Here is a 20,355-nt window from a genome sequence, read left to right as displayed (position 1 = left end):
ACTGGATAGAGATGGGAACTAAGATGAGCAGAAAAACTAACAGCAAAGCACCACTGACTATCTTCAATAATTCAACAACACATCACCAGCTGAGCCAGCCCTCTGCTTGATCTACCCTTTAATGTAAAATGTATATTATGGAGCCAAGCAGGAAACTCTCCCTGCTCCAACAGAAGAAAGATCTGATTGTGCTAGAACAGCCCATTCATGATTTTGCATCAAAAGCAATAAAATTCTGGACATGTGGACAGGAACTTAGAGATCTCATCCACGTGTGTTCTAAATTGGTGAGGCAGTTTCCCCCTTTCGTTGTAGCTCACCTTTTGCAGTGCCGTGAAAATGTGTCCCTGTAACTTCTACCTCCTGGCCTTGTTCTGGGTTTGGGTAAGAAACCTATGCAGACCGCCTGACCCAGATTCAGCGAGAACTTCTGGGCACACGGCGACTGTCGGTCTTCAATAAGAAGGCTCACATTTTGGCCAAATTGTGGGGGTCGGGGGGGTGGGGGGACAAATCAGAAGTGGAACATCTTTTGTTCTTTGCTAAGAGTTGTTTATAATTTTTAACATGAAAGACCATCACTTTAGGGTTTTACTTAAAAAAAAAAAAAAAAGATGAAGCTCCTAGGCCAGACTCCAAGTCAGGGCCCCCAGAGGAATGGGTTAATTAACCAATCGGAGAATTAGCTGCTTCCACAGACCTGGTGGTAAGGAGGCCTCCCTTCCACCGTGGTTAATTTCATCTCAGTTTGATCTCAGGGTAGAGTCACAAAAGTGCGATGTTCAAGGGTAATAGCTTCAGGAAGAAAGTTTCCGTAACATAGAATGAAGCTGGACTGCGATGCAGAAGCAGCCGCATTCAGTCTGAAGTTGGCTAATTTTGACAGCCGTTTTCTTCCCAACCTGTTCCCCGTAGTTCTGAGGCTCTCTCCCTCTTGGACTGTGACCTGTCTACTTTAGATGACAATCACTTAATCAGCCCATCAGATCCTCTCACGGCTGGTTCTACCTTGGGTAAAGACTCATTTTCCTTATTAACATCACAAGAACCTATTTCTTCCCCCAACCAATTAAAGAGGAAAAATAGAAGGGCCCCAGTGCGACAGAGGAAAGGGAAAACTTTTCTGACTTGTGGCACATGGGCAGGTCACTCAGCCCCACACGGTCCTAGAAAGAGTCCTCATGATTCTGAAAAGCAACTGCAGGTCAGGATCACATAAGACAAAACAAACAAGTTGAAATAACCATCACAGACATTACTCGCTGCCCAGATACCCAACAGTTCACCTAGGGTCGGTGCCTAGTGTTGGTAGATTTATTCTATGGGCATGTTAGGTTGTATTATTCAGAATGGATGTCCGGACAGTCCACATTCAGGAGATAATTAGCTTTCCTCCTTGCATTCAACGGCTACATGATTGTCGGTTTCTCCCTGTACTGCCCAACTATTCTGCTCACAAAACACAACTAACACCTATTCTATTTCTTTATAATGCAAGAGACGCTTCTCCCAGTTTACCATAGTTGGTCGTGATTTTTGACCTATTCTTTGGTTTCTTTATGCCCTAGTGCTATAGCCTTGGATGGCTTTCTGCAGTTAAATCCCCTATATTAATAAGGGGTGGCTGTGGTGGTAGGGGCAGGTTATAGAAAAAACAACGCATTTTAGAATAAAGCTATTCTACCCACACAATATGCCTTCTGACTTATTCATAAGAATAAACGCAGCCTATCCAAATAATGCTAATATATTGCAAAGATATACATGAATTGTGCTTGATTTGGATTCAAAGCTTATTTCTTCTTTATGCAATTCTGTAACTTTAGCCATACCTTGTATTAACTTGTTAGAAGAGGTAATATAAGAATTGTTGCTTGGTGGAATCCAGGCTACCAATAACTTAGCTCTAATGGTTACCATTGAAATGGTATTCCTTATATTTAATCTCTAGTGATATGTACTCACTTTCCAAATATAAAAACGATGTTTTTGTTGAAAAAATTCCAAAAGTGCATTTGGCCAAACATGGCTAGATCCCGATGACTCTACCCTATTGTGTTAGAAGTCTATGGTTTTACCCTCATCCTCCCCACTCCTCGACCCCCGCCCCGCCACCGCAATCTATCATCTTGTTTCCTTCAGCAAAATAAATCTGATCCACAAGTGCTGATGGGAGTTACTCAGTGGACTATTGGCAATGACCCAAGCAAACAGCCTCCCTATGACCTTCTGAAAATAGGCCACAGGCAACCCAATTTCCCCAACCATAGCCACCCAGTGCTCCCCCTCACCCCCAACCCCTCAGTACATTGTTTGCAGGCCAGGTGCCATTTCATTCTTATCTATTTCTATTTTCAAAATACAGCATTTGAGGCTCTGCTTGGAGTGAACCAAGGAGCCCCTCTTTCCTTTCTCTGTGTTTATAAATTGTGGCATTTACTTAAAACGAATGGACAGGAGTGTCTGCTCAAAATAAAAGATGAAAACTTCACGCAACAGCTCTGGGGCCAGAGGTGGAAAAGCAAAGGAAGCAATTATGTGCGTATGAACATCTCTAGCTTCTGAATAGCAAGTCTCAGCAACCAAGGTATGTCTGGCCTTTTTTTTGAGTAAACCCCAGGGAACACAGCTATGAGGAGACAGCATCTATCCTACAAATGAAACCAGAGAGCTCTGATTTCTCACAAGCAAAGACTTGGTGATAAAGATCTTTGAAAATTACACGGTTGTAAGTAACTCATAAAGTCACGAGAGATCACTGTTTTGAACAAGAGGCTTGCCTGGATCACCACTCTCTTCATTTTGGGAGCTTGACGAGGCATGTAAATTTGCATTTCCTCCATGTCTCTCAAGAACTCATGTATCTTAGTGCACGAAGATGTGAATCTTGAACCAAACATTTCAAGTAGCAGAAACACCTTTTTCCTATGCATCCTTCCCGGAGGGCTAGCTAGAACGAGACATCTCCTGTGTTCTCTGCTGGCTATGTCCTCACCATTTTCTACTGAGTCATCTTCTCATCTCATTTCCAAAGGCCCCAGAGACACTTCACCTCAACTCTAGTTTTCTCTCCACTCCATGTGCTGATACCGGCACCTTTTCCTTTTCTCTCGGCCCCTGATGCCCTTCAAGCTGCAACAGGGGTCCTTCTCCTCATCCAAGCTAACCCACCTCTCTTTCTCCTCTCTCTCCATCAAGAATTGTGTGACTCTCTAATTCAGGATTGGCCTTTTTTTTTTTTTTTTTTTTTCTGTAAAGGACCAGATAACAAATGGCTTTGTGGACTAGGAGGCCTCTGTCCCAATCATTCAACACAACGACACATGTGGAAACTGACAGTACACCTATGAGAGGGTGTGGCTGTCTACTAACAACATTTGTTTATGGACACTGAAATTTGAATTTCATGTAATTGTCAAGTGCAAGAAGATATTAAATTTTTTTCAATGCTTAATAATAAATGTAAAAACTGTTCTTAGCTCAAAAGCCATAGAACAACAGGCAGCAGGCCAGATTCTGCCCCGCCGGCCGTGGTTTGCTCTGATCCATCTGGGCTGCCCTCTTGTGAGCTATTCCCAGAGTAGAGAGGGCGGTAGGGAGGAGACAGCCAGCAGGCATCCCTGTGGGGCACTACATCCTCGGCAGATGTGGGAAGGGGAGAGCCCTGGGGAGGGGAAGCTGGGTTGTGTGGATGGAAAGAAAGTAGATTTTCTACCTAAAGATTATTGGGGGGGGGGGGGCGGGCAAGAGCTCTTCTGGGGGAAAGGTCAGGGCAATAGAGGTATGGAGAACTGGGAAGTGTTTAAATCACAGTAGGCATGCAAAAATATATCACAGGGAACGTCCCTGACAGTGGAAGCTATTAGTAAGAATCTCAAACTGTCCTGCAGTGGGCTGTGCACACCCCTCCCCTGAAAGTCTTCTGAATTCTCCCCCTGACTCTGCAGGGAGCTGAAGATGAAAGTGGCTGCAGGGGGAGCAGGGTCTGAAGCATCATTGAGAGATTGCAAAAACAATTCACTGCCAACAGGCTGTCCCGGCAGGGTCCCAGTGCTACGGCCGTGGCCCGATCGGCACACTGCCCCTTGGATGTCCAATTAGATGGATCAGGGAAGTCTAATGCAGAGTGCACTTTACCTCTGCCTGAGCGCCCAAATGAACAGCATGGGAAACTGAGTCTGGCCCCACGAGTCAGCCCTGGATAAGCTCCTCACCCCCGTCTCTCACTCCAGGTGGACAACCTATGACTAGGGTTTTGGGGTGGGACAGCGAAGAGGGCCCCCAACTTGACAGCTAGAACCCAAGTGACTTCAAGCGGGCAAGGCAGGAGTTTGGCTGGAGACATCTCTGAGTGATTTCATGCAAGCAAGTGAATTAGCCAGCTTGGCATGAAATGGACCCCGGACCTGACTTGATAAAACAGCAGAGCTGAAAACTGGAGGTAATGCCCTAACCGGTTTGGCTCAGTGGATAGAGCATCGGCCTGCGGACTCAAGGGTCCCGGGTTCGATTCCGGTCAAGGGCATGTACCTTGGTTGCGGGCACATCCCCAGTGGGGAGTGTGCAGGAGGCAGCTGATCGATGTTTCTCTCTCATCTATCCCTCTCTCTTCCTCTCTGTAAAAAAATCAATAAAATATATTAAACAACAACAACAACAACAACAAACTGGAGGTAAGATGTAGGGGCGCTCAACTGTCTGAGAGATGTGGAAACCAGAGCTTTGGCTTTCTTCTCCTCACTTAAAGGGACATTGGGTACAGTCAATCAAGTATTTCCCCACTCAAACTATAAGAATAACAAAAAACAAACAAATGCTCACCCCCCCCCCCAAAAAAAAACCCCCAAAAAACAAAAACTTGAGAACTATTACTTCTCAACAAAGGAAATGATCTTTAAAACCCTCTCAGTTGGAAGCTTATACAGAGAGGGGGCTGAGTGAGAATGAAATGGGACCAGAGGAGGCATTCAATGACGGGGGTGGTGATGGGCCCAGGAGGAAGCCTGGTCTAGGGACAGCAAGAGGATGCTCAAACCTCTGACAGTGGTCCTTGGCTGCCCAGGAAACCTGGGAGCCTGCCTGCATCCAACCTTGTCTAAAATAAATGAGTTCCATTGCTGCCAGCAAGCAGGGATCCAGGGACCCAGCCAGCTGGGTGAACATCGAAAAAGGGGTGACAGGCAGACCACAGTCATTGGGGAGCTTGAATCTCCAGGCCCTAACAATTTCCCATGCATGTGCATTTCCCCTCCCCAAGATCAGTAATTTGGATGGATCTTCTAATTCGGTCCTTTCCTCCCAATCTTGAATTCTGGAAAGCAGGGAAAGCCTTTTCCAATAGGGAACCTTGCTTTTCCTTTCGCCACCCCCGTGGGGATTTGGAGAGGCAGCGAGAAGGTTGGAGAGCACTCGTGTCCCTGAAGGAACAGCCGGTTGCAATGCACGACCATCACTATCGATCTACGATTTATGAAAATAAAGCAATATGTGCCTGTTTCGGTGCCTGCCGTTTGCCTACCAATGGTGCAGTGTTCACCATTCCAGCCCTCTCGGCATTCACATTTGCCATCTTTACAGGTCCCGTGCTCAATGCAGCGGGGGTGGCACACGCGTTGGTCACAAGCGGCGCCTGTCCAGCCCTCTTCACAGCGGCAGGCTCCCCCGATGCAGACGCCGTGAGTGCCACAGTCTACTGAGCACACTTCTGGAAGAAAAACAATGATTACAGCTCAACACCACCCTGGCGACACCCTCCGCGGGAGGCCAGACCACGCACCTGGCCCGGGACCCTGGCGCAGGCCCCACGGCCCAGCACTCTGTCACCTTGGGAGGCCTGTCTCTCCCCTGGCCGGGGCCGAGTGCATTGTTACGGATTTCTGCAGAGCAGCGGTTCTCTGGCCCAGCAGCGGCACGGTCCCCTGGGAACCTGTGCCTCAGTTGGACCCGCTGAATGAGAAGCTGGGAGGGGGCTCGGGAATCTGTTCTAACATGTCCTCCAGGTGGGCTTGATGCTCACCAGAGTGTGAGAACCGAGGCTACCGCAGGAGAGCCGGCGTGGCCATCCACTCTGGCGGAGTTTCCTGGGAGGTGCCCCCCTGAGAAGAGACCTGGGGATCCTGACTCCTTAGCCTGCTGGGTCATCGTCCCCCTTGAGAGCCTGAACTGATCCAAGGCCCATTGGGGACCACATGGTGACGTCATTCCTGCACCTGGTAGCAACGATGACCCTGGAGCTGTGCTGCATTTACACAGCCTCTTTCTCAAAGGAGCTCAAAGTCTTTTGTGCTTGGGGAGGAGACAGACAGACAGATATGCACTCTCTGGCTTTCCAGACCTCTCACGCGAGGACAAGCACGTGCCGGACATTCATCCTCAGGACGGACTACTGAGGGGGGCGTGGCTCGTGGGGCCCAGGAGGGGAAATCAGGCCACGGGGGAGGGTCACAGAGCGTGTCAGCACAGTGGGCTCTCCTCCCCCCATCCTTTGCAGGGTTTGGCCTGGACCACCAGCATCGGAGCTGAAGCCAGACTCAAGTGGTTTCCAGAACAGCCCATGTTAACTGACGCTTCTCTTTTGCTTTTGGCAATGAAATATTCATTTCTTTCCCACGGTCGGCAAAGCTCCGCATAGATTCACTTCCTGATTGCCTGGCAATCTGACAGCTGTCTCGCTACCGGAGGAAGGGGGCGGGACCATGATCGCTTGCTTGGATGGGCACTTGTCAGTGTGAGGGGAACCCTTCCCAGGAAGGCTAGGGCTGGCTTGAACTGTTGAACCATTCCATTGTAAGGTCACTTGGGAGGTAAGACACACACTCTTAATTTTAGGAAAATAAAGTGTACAGCACAACTTCATTATTTGCCTGCCACGGGAGTACTGTGGAGTTTTATAGAAGGTTCTCGCTGCACCCGAGGGAGCCTCTTTTCTGTTTTATAGGATGTTCCATTCAGCTTGCCCGGGACTGAATTGTTCTGTTTGGCATTCTGGTACCTTTAGGGAGCACACATAAGGAAATTCATAATGCAAACAGAAGCATCCCTCTGGGGCCCCTCATCCCTTTGCAGGGATGGACCAACGAGGTACGAGAACCTATGCAGTGGCTTTTTTTTTGTTTTGTTTTGTTTCTCACTGACTTCATGACGGAGGAGAAGAGAGTTAAGAGACCAAAGTCCAGGGACCAAAGGCCCTATGTCCCCAGCTGAGCGTGAGGAGTAGATGCCCATGCATTTGGGCTCACGGGAGGACACAGGACACACGTGTTGGGGAAAGTGAGCAGAAGACCTCATGGCTTACCAACGGAGCAGTCGGGACCCATCCAGTTGGGATCGCAGCTGCAGAGGCCCGTGTCGGGGAGGTAGGTGCCGTGCCCGCTGCACTGGTCTGGGCACTGGACCCTTGCCAGCTCACAGTTTAGACCACCCCAGCCAGGGCTGCAAAGGCATTCTCCATTTACACAGACCCCATGGCTGGAGCAGGTGGGATCCAAGCAGTCAACTGGAAAAGATGAAGAGGAAAACATCATCACTCATGGGGGAATGGGCCACGAGACACCAGATACCAGCTGTATGCACCAGTGGCTCACCAGTTCCTATCCCCCTGCAAGCAAATGGAACAGCCAGGTAATACTGACGTGGTCCCTTAAAGAATTCAAGACTTGTTATTTGTCAAAACACCAAATCTCAAATTTGAAGAGAATGTGAGAGAAAAAAGGGACTTTCTCAAGCAGAGCTAGGATGAACCAGGTATAGGGGCGTGCCATTCAACCTTGAGAACTTGCATTTATAAACATTGGTGCCTTAGTGGAACCTATCAGAGTTTCTAAGATGGAACATGAATATGATGATACCTGTGTGTGTGGTATTGCCAAACCCAATTACCCCTCATTATTGGAGAGAAAAGTAGAGAGACTCATTCTAGCTTCACTCATACTTGACTTCAGAAGGTAACAAAAGACTAAAAAGGAAGTCAATACAATTCATAAACGATTGACTTTCTAAACTGTGTCACTTAGGCTAAGCCTAAAATGAGTTTTCATTTTCTGAGCCTACACCTATTGAAGGAGTTAGTAGATGTGCAGGATAGAAGAATTGAGGTCGGGTGTGGAAATAATCCAATGGGGTAACCTCCCCACAGAGAATCGTGAGTGGACTGGATTGGTGAATCTCAGCTGTGGCACCGACCTTCCACTAGGCAATCGAACTACTTCATGGTTAGATTCTGTTGTTCTTGCCAATTTCATGGTCTGATTGTTTGGCCATCTCAATAATGAGAGTGGATATCTATCCAGTGGGTCACCTGAAGATTATTATTCTGAAATCAACTCAAAGTGAGAAGAGGAGTGAGCTGCAAAGGCAATTCTTGAGGATGGACTTTGTGCATGAGATGCGATCCCAAACTTCAGACATCCAGCCAGCCAAGGGTGGTCAACTTAGAAGACCAGCTTCCTTAGGTATTCCTAGGAATTTGGAGAAGAGAGCTCTGCACACCATGGAGTTTGAAGGCAAATGGTGGATAGTCTCGCAGGGGGCCCTATGTTACTTTGTAGATCAGAAAAATAGGGAGGACTCATCGCCTTATTTGACCAAAACATATCTTTCCTCCATTTTTAACAGCTTGGAAACCAGGCCTGTTGGCCTAGATGAAAGCATTTGCTTCTGCCATCACCTGGGGGGTGGGGCACACCTAGCTTGAGACCTCTTCCAATTTTCCTCTTGAAGTGATATGGAACGCACGGATCGTGTCATTCCTTCCCTCCAGTGTGTGCATGCCATCTTGTGTTCAGATTCTCAGAGAAGATTTTCATTTTCTCTCCTTGCCCAATGCCAGGATTAAAACATGCAAGATTCTTGGCCTGGAAATCGTTCACCATGACACTGAGAGAGCAACCCCTTGGGGTCCCAGCTTTTCGTAGGACAGTGTCTTTTTTCTTTCTTACGGTAAACACTATAATGATGCATTTTCAAATGGTGTACATTAGCTCTAAATATGACATTATTCAGCTTATCCATGCCACGTGGACACCAGACTTGAGGAACGTGGATTTGTTAGAAATCACGATATTCTATGAAGTTTCCAAAGAGCACCCCTCCCTTGAGGCAAAAACAAGCATTTTCAGTGTTAAGAGGTGTTTCTCGGGATTCCATTAGGATATTCTCAGGAAGATATTATTTATGGAAATCAGTTTGCAACTATTTGAGCCATGGGGAAACAGAAGCTACCATTGTTTTGTTATTTTTTTTTTTTTTTTAAAAATCAGGTATACATTCTCAGACAGGTGAATTTGAGTGATTTACTATTAGTTGAAGCTGTTCTGATGATGGTACTTGCTCTGGTTATAATCACTTTAATGTTGAATTCATTGTCTTGGGGATTATAACTCCTGGTGAAATGAACCCTTTCTGATACCTTCGAATCTGCTCCATTCAGGATGTGGAGCACATCTGTACGTAAATGAATGAAAGGTTTGACTACACAGAAGACATTTACAAAGAGGCTGTGTAATGCCTTTGTTGTCTCTGCCTAGCATGTGTTAAGGGAATATAGTAGGTGTTCAGTACACAATTGCTACATGGAAGAATGAATGACAGATGTTGCTATTAACATTTGTTGTTAATGGGACAAATTTCCAGTGTGAAGACTGATAAGAAAAATGGTGTTAATGACTTTTTGCTTTGAAGAAGAATGCTGTGCAATTTGGGATCTGCAAAATATAAACTAATTCATTCAGAATCCACGTTTTCCATATTCTTCTAGTAAAAGAAAATCCCTGAGTTCTAGTTTTTATTCTGACCCCATTTCTAACAGCAAAATCGAAATGTACACAAAAACACCTCATGTGCTATGTGCCTCCAAAATTATCCTTCATTTATAATTACCCACTTAAAAGGTTTGGGGAGGTGCCAAGAGCAAGGAGCTTTGAAGAAACTAAAAAACTATATCCCAATCTTTTTCTTGAAAGGATGAAATCAAAAGTAATATACAAAAAAATAAATAAAATGACATTTTTTTCTTCCAGATAAATGAACTCACCCTTCTTTATCCTGAATTATGGTATGAAGGAAGGAAGAAAATCCACTGAGATTTATTAGCCAGGACTGGTATGTCATAAAAAGAACCATTTATTACATCTAGAAATATGAGCTAACCCTTTCTCTGGTCAGGATACCAGTAAATATGCCCCACAGTGCTATGTAATTATAGCAGCTGATGGAATAACTAAGTGTGGACTTTAAGAGGGGCAGTTTCACTATGAATTTTAAATTTGGTTCCAATTTCAGAAGAGGGTCTTGTGGCCACATCCTTAGAGTCTTTAGCAGGCAAGAAGGACGATGGCATGTTACGAAGCTTTATAAATAGAAACAGTGTTATACTTAAAAGGAGGACAGTGGCCTTTACCAGCTAAGTACCATGTGCCTTCCACCACCAGCCCCCCGCAGCAGCTGAGATCATTAGAACTCATTTAGTCTTGAGCCCTCTGTAGGTTTGACGAAAAAGGGTTGTGAATGCAAGTTCCATCCCCGAGGATAAAAAAGGAGGTCAAGGAGTTTCACAAACAATAAGTGCTATAAACCCCCGAAGAACCATGAATTATATTTATGAAGTTAAATGTCATTGAAAAATGACTCAACGGTGAAACTGACATGAAAACATGGCTGACATCAACTAACATGTCAATTCCTCACTCATCACCTTCCCACTCCCCCAGACATCATCGCATGAAACCTCACGAATATGTCTGTTCATTTTCTTGGGCAAATGTGTTAATAGTAAAACAATGTTTATGCAGCAAAAAATGGAGGATGGCAACTATTGATTTCATTGCCACGGCTGTTTCAGGTAAATTGTTTGAACGTTATGACTGTGATGAATATCAGAAATAAAAAAGCTAAATGGAAGAAAAAAAGTGCTGATCCAGACTTTCTGATTCCATTTCCCATTTTGAAAACAGCATATGAATCACTCGGTTCATTCTTTTTGGGGAGGAGAAATCAATAGATGAGATTTCATCCCTTTGTAATGATCCGAGTGGTTTCCTTGTTTTGTTGGATGGCTAATTCATTCTGGGCATTTAAGTAAGACTGGTCGGGAGAGTGGGGAAGTTGAGGAGTCACTTGAAATTCCACTCAGACAGATATGCATAATCTTTACTGGAGGGAAAAAATTCTAAGGTGGGCAATGTCATAGCTCTAGCACTTTCCTCTCCAAATGATGTATGCAAGAGGTGGCTTTAACCTTCTGGTCACATTATTGGCCTCTCCCCTGTTTTCAGTGAGTGCAGCTTTGCCTCCTGCGGTCCATTTATCTCTAGGAACTTTAACCTCTCAGGCAGGGTTATTAGATCAGTACTTCCTCCATCCCTACTCCCAATTTGGTTTTATGATGCAGACAGAGGGAGGCTACCTTTTATAACAGAGGGAAAAAGTATCCATCGAGTTGAACAAGTGAAGATCCGGGGGTCAGACTTCTGGGCCCCATTAAGGGCATTACCACTGAAATATTAGAACGATCTTAGAAGAAGATGTCATGGAAGCTGACTCTCTGTAGCCATAGATCTAAAAACGGTGAAATGGGAGATTTCACAGAGGGAGCATCTGGTTGTGTCTCTAAGGCTAAGCCACCATCATTGCTTTGTGGTGAGGGCTGTCATGGTTGGCTATTTTGTACAGAAGCCTGGAGATCCATAGGTTAATGGGATGGGACAACAGATTCACTTGCATCTGAGAACGTCAGAGCACGTGAGGTCCCTCCTTATCACCTTGGCAGTCAACAGCTGAGAGAGAACACGGGCATAGGTGTCCAGCTGGATCTTTTCTGTGGGGACATCCTGGGTGGGCCCCTGGACATCTTTTGCTGTTTCCCATGGAGTTGGCTGGGGGCTTCACTTTCCCCCTTAGTTGTTGGGTCAGCTGACAATTCTTTTTTTTCACTGGGAACAGGGGAGAAAAAATGGCGGTTTGAAATGTGCGGGGATGTTTCACTGGGAGATGGACTTAGAGAATGTGTGCTCAGCTGGAAGACAGCCACTAAACTGATTCAAAGGTAGGGGAGTAGGTGAGGGGCAGAGAGGACCTGTCTTCCACTACTTAAAAGTCCATGAGAGAAGCAGTAGATGGACAACCAGAGATACCACGTTCTAGAAGGGCACACACAGAGCAGGGTGGCTGGAGGCAGCTGGACTGAGTTCCCTTGCCTTACAGGGACCACAGGGGGTCCCAACACCTTGGCACCGACTAACTCTTCTGAAAGAACTAAGCAGAGTCCCCAGGACTAGTCAGAGTGGCTTCTGAGCACTTCAGAGAAGGGCTCTTTCTCCTGGTCCCTGTTCAAGTTATGTAGGGCTGGAGTCGGTTTATGACACCCCTGACTTTTACCCACAGTGTTCGAGGCCACTTTCCCGTGTGCCCCAGTGAGCTCTTGGTCAGTACCTGCCAGCCCTCCTGCCGCACACCCACCACTGTCCCCGCACCCTGTGATGGTAGGGAACCAGGACGACTTCCCCTACAGGGTGATTCTAAGTGACAGGGACACCTGTGGTCTTTCAGGCCTGACTGCGTTCTAGTGGTATTCGTTTTTCAGAGGTATTTGCACAGACACACACTAGTATATGGGTCTTAGGTTACCAGGAACAGTAACAACAAACAGCTTTGGAGAGGACTGAAAGATTGGGTGCGGGGGTTAAGGATTTTTCCTTCTTTTCCGGATAGGTTTAGGGAGTCCCAATGCAGAGCTCTTTAAAGAAAGCAAAAGAAAAGAGGGAGGAAGACAAGGGAAGGGGAAGGAAGAAAAGAGGCAGGAAGGGGAGGAGGAAAGACAGTGGGAAAGAGAAGACAGAAAGACAAAGGCAGAGGAAGCAATTTAAAGAGGGGAAAAAAGGAGAAAGCGAAAAGGAGCGAATTAACATGAAGAAAAACCACACATCCCTTCCAGAACCATTCCACAAGCCTTCTGCCTTCTACTACTTAAAAGTCCATCTAACTGTGCTGCACACCTGAAACAAATACAAAGTAATCCTGAATGTAAAATATGATGGAAAAACAAAGCTTCAAGTTTTGTTTTGTTAAATCCTCCCCCAAGGATATTTTTCCATTGATTTTTAGAGAGTGGAAGAGAGAGGGAAAAACAGAGAAACATCAAATATCGATTGGTTGCCTCCTGCACACGCCCTGGGCCCCGGGCAAGGAGGAGCCTGCAACTGAGGTACGTGCCCTCGACTGGAACAAAACCTGGGATCCTTCTGTCCACAGGCCAACGCTCTATCCACTGAGCCAAACGGGCTAGGGCAGCCATGGGCAAACTACGGCCCGCGGGCCGGATCCGGCCCGTTTGAAATGAATAAAACTATTGAAATAAAAGACCGTACCCTTTTATGTAATGATGTTTACTTTGAATTTATATTAGTTCACACAAACACTCCATCCATGCTTTTGTTCCGGCCCTCCGGTCCAGTTTGAGAACCCATTGTGGCCCTCGAGTCAAAAAGTTTGCCCACCCCTGGGATAGGGCAAACTTTGAGTTCTTAAAAATAAAGAAGTCCATAAAGCCAAAGAGTTTGAAGTTTTCTGTGCAAAATGTTGAAGTTGCCTTTGCAGAGTGTGGAGCCTGGGACTGGGCTGGTGAGCCAAGGTCTGGGCTTGCACACTCCCCGCCCCCCATCCCCCGCCTGCCGCCCCACTAGCACAGCCCGCCCCCGCCCCATGGAGCTCACCTTCCTCACAGTGCTCCCCTTTGTAGCCTGCAGAGCAGACGCAGGTCCCATCAATGCAGGAGCCGTGGCCCCCGCAGGAGGGGTCGATGCACTGATTCATGGGCACATCGCACTCGGCGCCCTTCCAGCCGCTGTAGCACTGGCATGTCCCTTTGGAGTACTGTCCGTTCCCGCTGCACAGCACAGGGCAGGCGGCTGCAAAACCAGAGACAGAGCACCAGGTCATGGGGGCCAGCGCCTGAAGGGCCTGGTTGGTCTCAGGAGGCGGAGCCTGCCTGGCGTTTCAGCTGAGCTCACCATGTCCCAGGCCAGGACGCTGGCCTGGCCTGGGAAGTACAGAGGCATCTTCAAATGATCAGTAACCATCACCACCACCAGCACCACCAGTACCGCAAAAATGCTACTGACAGCAGCAGTCACTGCCAATTCAATGCTTATTATGTGCCAGGCTGGGCGTAGAATGCTTCATGTGCAATTACTCTTACCATCATCCTTGTCATCATAATCCCTCTACAAGGCGGAAGCTAGACTCACAGGTTTGACAGGTGAGGCTCAGAGTCAGGTGGCCCAAGTCACCGAACCCATGAGCGGGTTGGAAGCCAGGTTGGCTCGACTTGAAGCTGTGCCCCTCGCTACGCTGTACGGACTCTCATGCAGCTGTTGTTGGTTTGGGGGTTGAGAACCCGCTTTGCTGATTCTTCCCCCCACACCCCCACCCCCCAGATTCGTTGATTCCTATTGCTATTATGTTCCCTAGAAAGGAAGGGGGATGGGCCACAGTTGTGCCACCATCTCTCTACGCCTCAGTTTCCTTGTCTAGACCATGATGAAATAACTGCAGCTAGCTCCAAGTCGGTGGAGTGTAATCAAGTATAAGGATGAGTATAAGGATGAGAAACCAGAAAGAGGAGGGCAGGTGGGAGCTGTGGTGTCGTGAGCAGTTCCCGTCTCAGCCGGGACCCTCTGCATCTGTTGATGGGAAGAAAGCTGAAAGCCAGCAGGGACTGCCTGGTGGGAGATTTCCCACAGTTTTCACCCATTTGGCCTCAGTTGTACCAATTCTGCCCTTTTAGAGATGGAGAGTGGGATTGCAGTGGTCGCCTTCAGGCTTTGAACTTCTCAGCTCCGAATCGGTTTATAAAGACTCTAAATTTCCAACCTGGCTTCTCTGTGAGTCTAAAATGGGGACACGGCTCTGGGCTACGGACCTGTCATTCAGAGACCTTCAGAAATGACTGACAGAGATGTCATACTATGTCCTGGTTTCCCTGGGATTTGCAATGCAAAGGGTCCAAGAATTCAACATGTGCTGAATGTCTCCCCATCACATGAAATGATTGTACATCTGATCAGATCACTCCCTAGTCAACGGCCCCGCCCGCCCTATCAACCCCTCTTACTGTCATGTTTCTGTTTAGGTTTTACAGTAATTAGCTTTCCTCTGCGAGTGTCTGATTTCTCAAAGACATCGTAAACTGCGCGAAGACAGGACCTGGTTTATCGCGGCTGATTTCCTCCTGGTGCTGCACTCATCAATGTTGACTTGATTAAGGAAATCTTTCTCCTATGTTCTGATAATCAGGGATTCCCATGTGGGAAGGTTATGGGCAGGCACCGCATAGCCATAAATGAAAGATGTGGACAGACCAATGTCTGCAGCGAACCCCTTCCCTTTTTCTGGGGAACTGACGGAAAACAAAAACATCTGAGCAGCTGACATATGACCGAGGGTATATTCCACCGAGAGGTGGAAGAGGATCGAAATAAAGGAGCAAATAATTATTGTCTTTATTCCTTGATAAAAGACAGTTCGGATTATTTTATTCCTATTGAAATGGTTTCTCTTCTGCCTACACTCTAAGTGGTGAAAAAAACTAGGATTGTGTAGAAGGTAAGAATGGATTTTATTTAAAATCAGGTGCCTAGGAAATCAAATTTAAAAGGTGACCTATTTAAATTACTCAGGGAAAAAAAAAAAAAAGGAGGATAGGCAGGTCAGAGAGTTCTCCCCAGTCTAAATGCAGCCTTCCTTCAGTATGTTTGCAGCATGCTCACCGGGAGTGTGGTAAAAAATGCAAAGCACTGTAATGTTCTCTGGAAAGTGGGGCACTCGGTGGCTCAGCTGTTGTCACGATAAAAAGCAGAAGGCCGGTCAAAGAGGAGTGAAGCTCTCTAGTAATCCATTGCCATCAGGGCAGAGAGTGCAAATGCCAGATGAGCGCCCCCTAGTGGTCACTCAGTTGACCTGCATGGAGAGGGCCTTGGGTAACATTCATTCTCAGACATTACTGTATGGAAGGCTCAGCCTAGACCTCTTTTCAGAGGCTGGATGTGAAATGGAAACCCCCTGTAGTAATAACTCTTCTCATACTTTTACTATCATGAAGTCCATATGATTTTTTAAATATCAGGTTACAGGACAGACAATTCTGACTTAACACCTTGCCCAGTAATAATATGGAATAGAAGTGGCAAGAGCAAGGGTTCGGGTGCTAGAAAGAACTGGGTAGAATACCTAGCCCATCACTTACTGTGGGATTTTGGCAAGATTACTGCACTTCTCTGAGACCCAACTTCCCCTTAAAAAAATCGTCGCTCAGAATTGATGAAATGGTAAGTGAGAGCGCGTGCTCAAGGACTCAAAACAGTAGCTGTCACCTGGTTTGCCATGAACGGGTGTTTTCTCATGAATTTCAACCCACATTTCCAAATGGAATTCAAGGGTTGATAGTATGAAAAATGTCGTAGTTCTCAAGTGTGCGTGCACACACAAACACACACACATGCACCCCCACACCCACCACCACAGAAGAGCATCAGAGAGCTCTCATCTGTTCCTTCCCCAGTCTTCCCTGGCTGTGGGCAGTAGGCGGTTCCGGAATCACGTGCAGAGTGTTTTATGTCCCCCACCCCTCTCTCCTCTTCCTAAAGGCTTCCAGGAGCAGAACATCGTGCATTCGAGCTTCTACTTAAAATTAATTAGAATGTTTGTACAAAGTGACTATTCCTGTTTCACTAAATCTGGTAAATGGAAGCTCTAAGGCTTCTGTAGAAGACAAATAAATTACCATTGTCACTGACGACTGACAAGTTAACAGGCCAATGACAAAAAAATGACACAATTTAGATCCACCTCAATGGTGTAAAGCTCATTTTAATGATCAAGCTAGAGATTACTTTCCTTCCACCAAAGTTCTTTGTAAGGGATGGGATGAGTTATCAGTGTTACTTACTTGGTGGGAAGTAACAGGACAAGCCACTCGTGTCTGCTGCTGTTTTAAGTAAGGCAAGTCCTGTCTACTTGGAGTTGCAGTAGAGAGAATATCTGAAGGAAAGTAGCAATGGTTGAAGAGGCTTAATCATACAGGCAGAGGGAATTTCAAATAATGTCTCTTCTAAAAATGGCTTGAAATCTGATTGAAAACCCAGTTGGAAAAGAGACTTGAAAATATTTGAACCTAGTACACCAGCTAAATTGTCAAAATAGCACTAACAATTGGTTGCCTTGCATCCCAGTTAGTGAATAATATTCGTGAATAACCTAATAGGTGTTAGTAGCTGGGTTAGGTGGGAGGGAAAAATGAAGATGCATTGATTCCACTGAAGCAATTGAGGATGTAATGTTTGGGTCACGGAGGTGATGCAAACGGAGTTCAGTGTCATTGAAGCCAAAACTGTGTCCCACTGTCTTTCCAGACTGGACCTCGCTGGGCGCTGAGCAAAACGGTGTTAGTAAAGTGAGTCTCACTTCTTGCAAGGCTCCTGCTATTGGCAACCCATTTGGTAGACAATCAAGTTGACCTCTACTGTATGCTACACTCAAAATTAATTCCAGATACATTAAAGATGTAACTAGAAAAAACCCTACAGAACTATTAGAAAAAATATTAAAGCTAATTTTATTTTCTTGGGAAGGGGGATATGTAAGGAAGACATACATTCTAGGAACTAAGAAGGAAAAGGAGAAAGATCAGAGCTGATTACATGAATTTTAGATCTTCTGTATGATGAAGAACCAAAATTAAGACATGAACGACACCGGGAAGAAATACATTTTAATGCATTTTACAGAATAAAGTTTGATATCTGAAATACACAAAGGGTGTTTTCTAATCAATGAAAAGGCAGAGGAATGAAAACCCGGGTAGAGGACATGTAAACATAAAAAGCCAATAAAAGTATGAAAAGACATGCAGTTTCATTAGGAATTAAGTATAGATAAAAATAATAATGAGAGAGAATCCTTGGCTTATCAGATTGGAGGAAAAAAGGAAACAGCTGAAAGATGGATAAGCCCAGGGCTGTCTTGGCCGAGGGAATTGCTCTGTGAAACACAGCTGGTGGGGGCACAGTTTGCCACCGTCTGGATGGCTCCCTGGCTCAATGCACCCCAGAGAGAAGCCTGTTGACCTCAGTGCCTCGGTTTTCCCGCCCTCTTAAATGGGCACAGCAGTAAAGACTTCTTGTGTAGGCAGAGTGAAGAAGTTAGAAAGCAGAACGAAGGAATGATGATGCAACTCCAAATGCGAAGATCACCAGCCATTCTGATCACGATGGGCACCTCCGACCCGAATGGCCCCCACTCGGACACTCAGACACTCTAGCGTCTCCCCCATCTCCAGCTGGTCTCAGCGGGGGCAAGATCCAGCAGGACCCCGTGAAGAGAGGAAAGCAAAGGGCGCCTCTGACAGACAGGGGCAGAGCGCAGGTGCACCGGCTTCCTCGCTCCCGTTGTGTCAAATGGCACATTAATAAGCGGGAAAGCGACTCAGGAAAGAATTTCTAGAAGGACAAAAACCTCATCAGGTGTGTCAGATGTATGACAGTCAGGAGCCACGTGGGGAAAGAAGCACATGCTGACTTAAGCGTGAAAGTATAGACGCTTTAATTAATCCGGGGTGAATTTAATTGCTTTAGTTAAGTGGAAATCGGGTTAAAAATGATGCAGAGCATGCTGGGGTGTGTTAAAAACATGACATATGAGTTGGATGAATCGATAAATTAAAAGTGCACAGATGTTTTAATTAAACCCAGGGAAGTTAACGAAGATCGCAAGAGACTTTTAAGCCTATGATTAATTCAATTCATTTAAAATACCTGTAGAGATATGGGGACGCCTCCATTTCGAGAGTTATAAAAGTTCTCAATCGATAAGTGCTTAAGCGGTTTTTAAAAAAGTCTTAAGGTGTTTTTCCTTGTGTGTGTGTGCGCGCGTGTGACTGAACCGCATTAATTACATAATGAATATTTAAATTCTTCAGCGCATACAGTAAGCTTTTTCTGCAGCTCCAGTCCAGGCTGAAGTAGCTTTTCATTCTTATTGCGATTCAAGCATCGAGATGAGTTTGCAAATTATTGGTGTCCACACACGTGGAAGTTTCCGGAAGACATGGAGGGTCTGTTTATTCACTGCTGTCAGGCTGCCTGAATTTTGTGGGTTTTTTTGTTTGTTTGTTTGGTTTTTTTACTCCTCATCTGAGGATTTGTTTATTGATTTTAGAGAGAGAGGCAGAGAGAGGGAAACATCCATGGGGATCTACCCACAGCCTTTTGGTGTACGGGAAGATGCTCTAACAGCTGAGCCAGGGCCCCCTTCGCCTTTCCCCAGCGGCGTGATGACAGACACTTTATGCTCAGCCTTGATTTTTTTAATCTTTCCAATGGGATGAGAATCCTGGGATTCCCACCCCACAGTGTTTTTCTGAGGATGAAATGAAGTAATGTCTGTCCAGTACTACGCACCGTGCCTGGCACACAGTGAGAAATCTATAGATAAGAGTCTATAGATAAGAGTTTGCTATCAGTGTTGTTATTAGGGGGAAATTGTTCAACTCAGCCCATTTAAAGAGACAGGACAGGGCGGAGCACCCTCTTTCCCATCAATCATTCAGCCGGCCTCCTCTCTAAGGACCCCTTTACTTCCCACACAAAGGTTTTCCTAAGGCACCCAACTCGGCATTCAGGTCGAGGATGTGTGTGCCTGGGCGAGTCACTGCTTCCTAAGGCTGCTCTGCGACGTACCTAGTAGTTTAGAAAGAAAAACAAACTTTCCACCCCCACAAGCAATTCAACTTGGGGGAGGGCTGCCTGATTTAAGCCCTGGGAAGTTAGTTCTGTTTGGTAATGGGAGAAGCATGAGCCATGCCGTCAGCGGCCAGGTTTTAGAGGTTGCAGGCCTGGACCCGCATCGGGGCAGCAGATAAAGGGCCCTGTGACATGGGGGTGGCAGCAGGTCTCCATCTGGAGGTGCTTGAGGAGAGCCGTGACAGGTCCTGAGAGCCTGGGAGGATGCTGGAGGTGGAGGAATGCCATCTGGGGCCAAGTGGACAGGGCAGTGGCTGTGAAGACAGGGCATAAATGGCAGAGCGTGTCGGAGGTCTGCGAAACAGGAGCTGGCAGGCGACGGGATGTGGGAGGTGATGGGACATACCTGGCTGAGTGGGGTGGGGGGACAGAGGAGTTCAGAGCAGCAGGCTCTGAAGGTAGACAGGCCTCCTTTCAAATGCTGGCTCTGCACTTGCTACCTAGTAAACCCTAGTTTCCGCTCCTGAAAACGTTGTCTTGGGCTCCGACCTAAATCCTAGTGGGCGGCCACACAAAAACTGCCTGCGAAGCACATCTTCCTTCTATCTCACATCCCCCGAGGTTA

General features: G+C 46.5%; 1 protein-coding gene across 3 annotated transcripts in view; it reads right to left on the bottom strand.

Annotated features, from left to right (window-relative positions):
• The window catches only part of TENM2 (teneurin transmembrane protein 2), a gene marked incomplete at its 5' end in the record, with an annotated part of 1,189,887 nt that overhangs the window by 122,864 nt on the left and 1,046,668 nt on the right, over window positions 1–20,355 (bottom strand). For 2 of the 3 annotated variants that reach the window (XM_081092171.1, XM_081092172.1), the window contains 3 exons: window positions 5,519–5,704; window positions 7,295–7,495; window positions 13,707–13,901. In XM_081092171.1, the coding sequence (XP_080948297.1) occupies window positions 5,519–5,704; window positions 7,295–7,495; window positions 13,707–13,901 (582 nt within the window). Of the gene's footprint in view, window positions 1–5,491; window positions 5,705–7,294; window positions 7,496–13,706; window positions 13,902–20,355 lie in introns of all 3 variants that reach the window. The other variant, XM_081092173.1, reaches the window with a different exon arrangement.

Source organism: Myotis nattereri, assembly GCF_964212035.1.
Source record: "Myotis nattereri genome assembly, chromosome: 5".
NCBI lineage: Eukaryota > Metazoa > Chordata > Mammalia > Chiroptera > Vespertilionidae > Myotis > Myotis nattereri.
The sequence above is the reverse complement of the archived record's forward strand: the minus strand, read 5'-3'. Positions and strand labels throughout refer to the sequence as shown.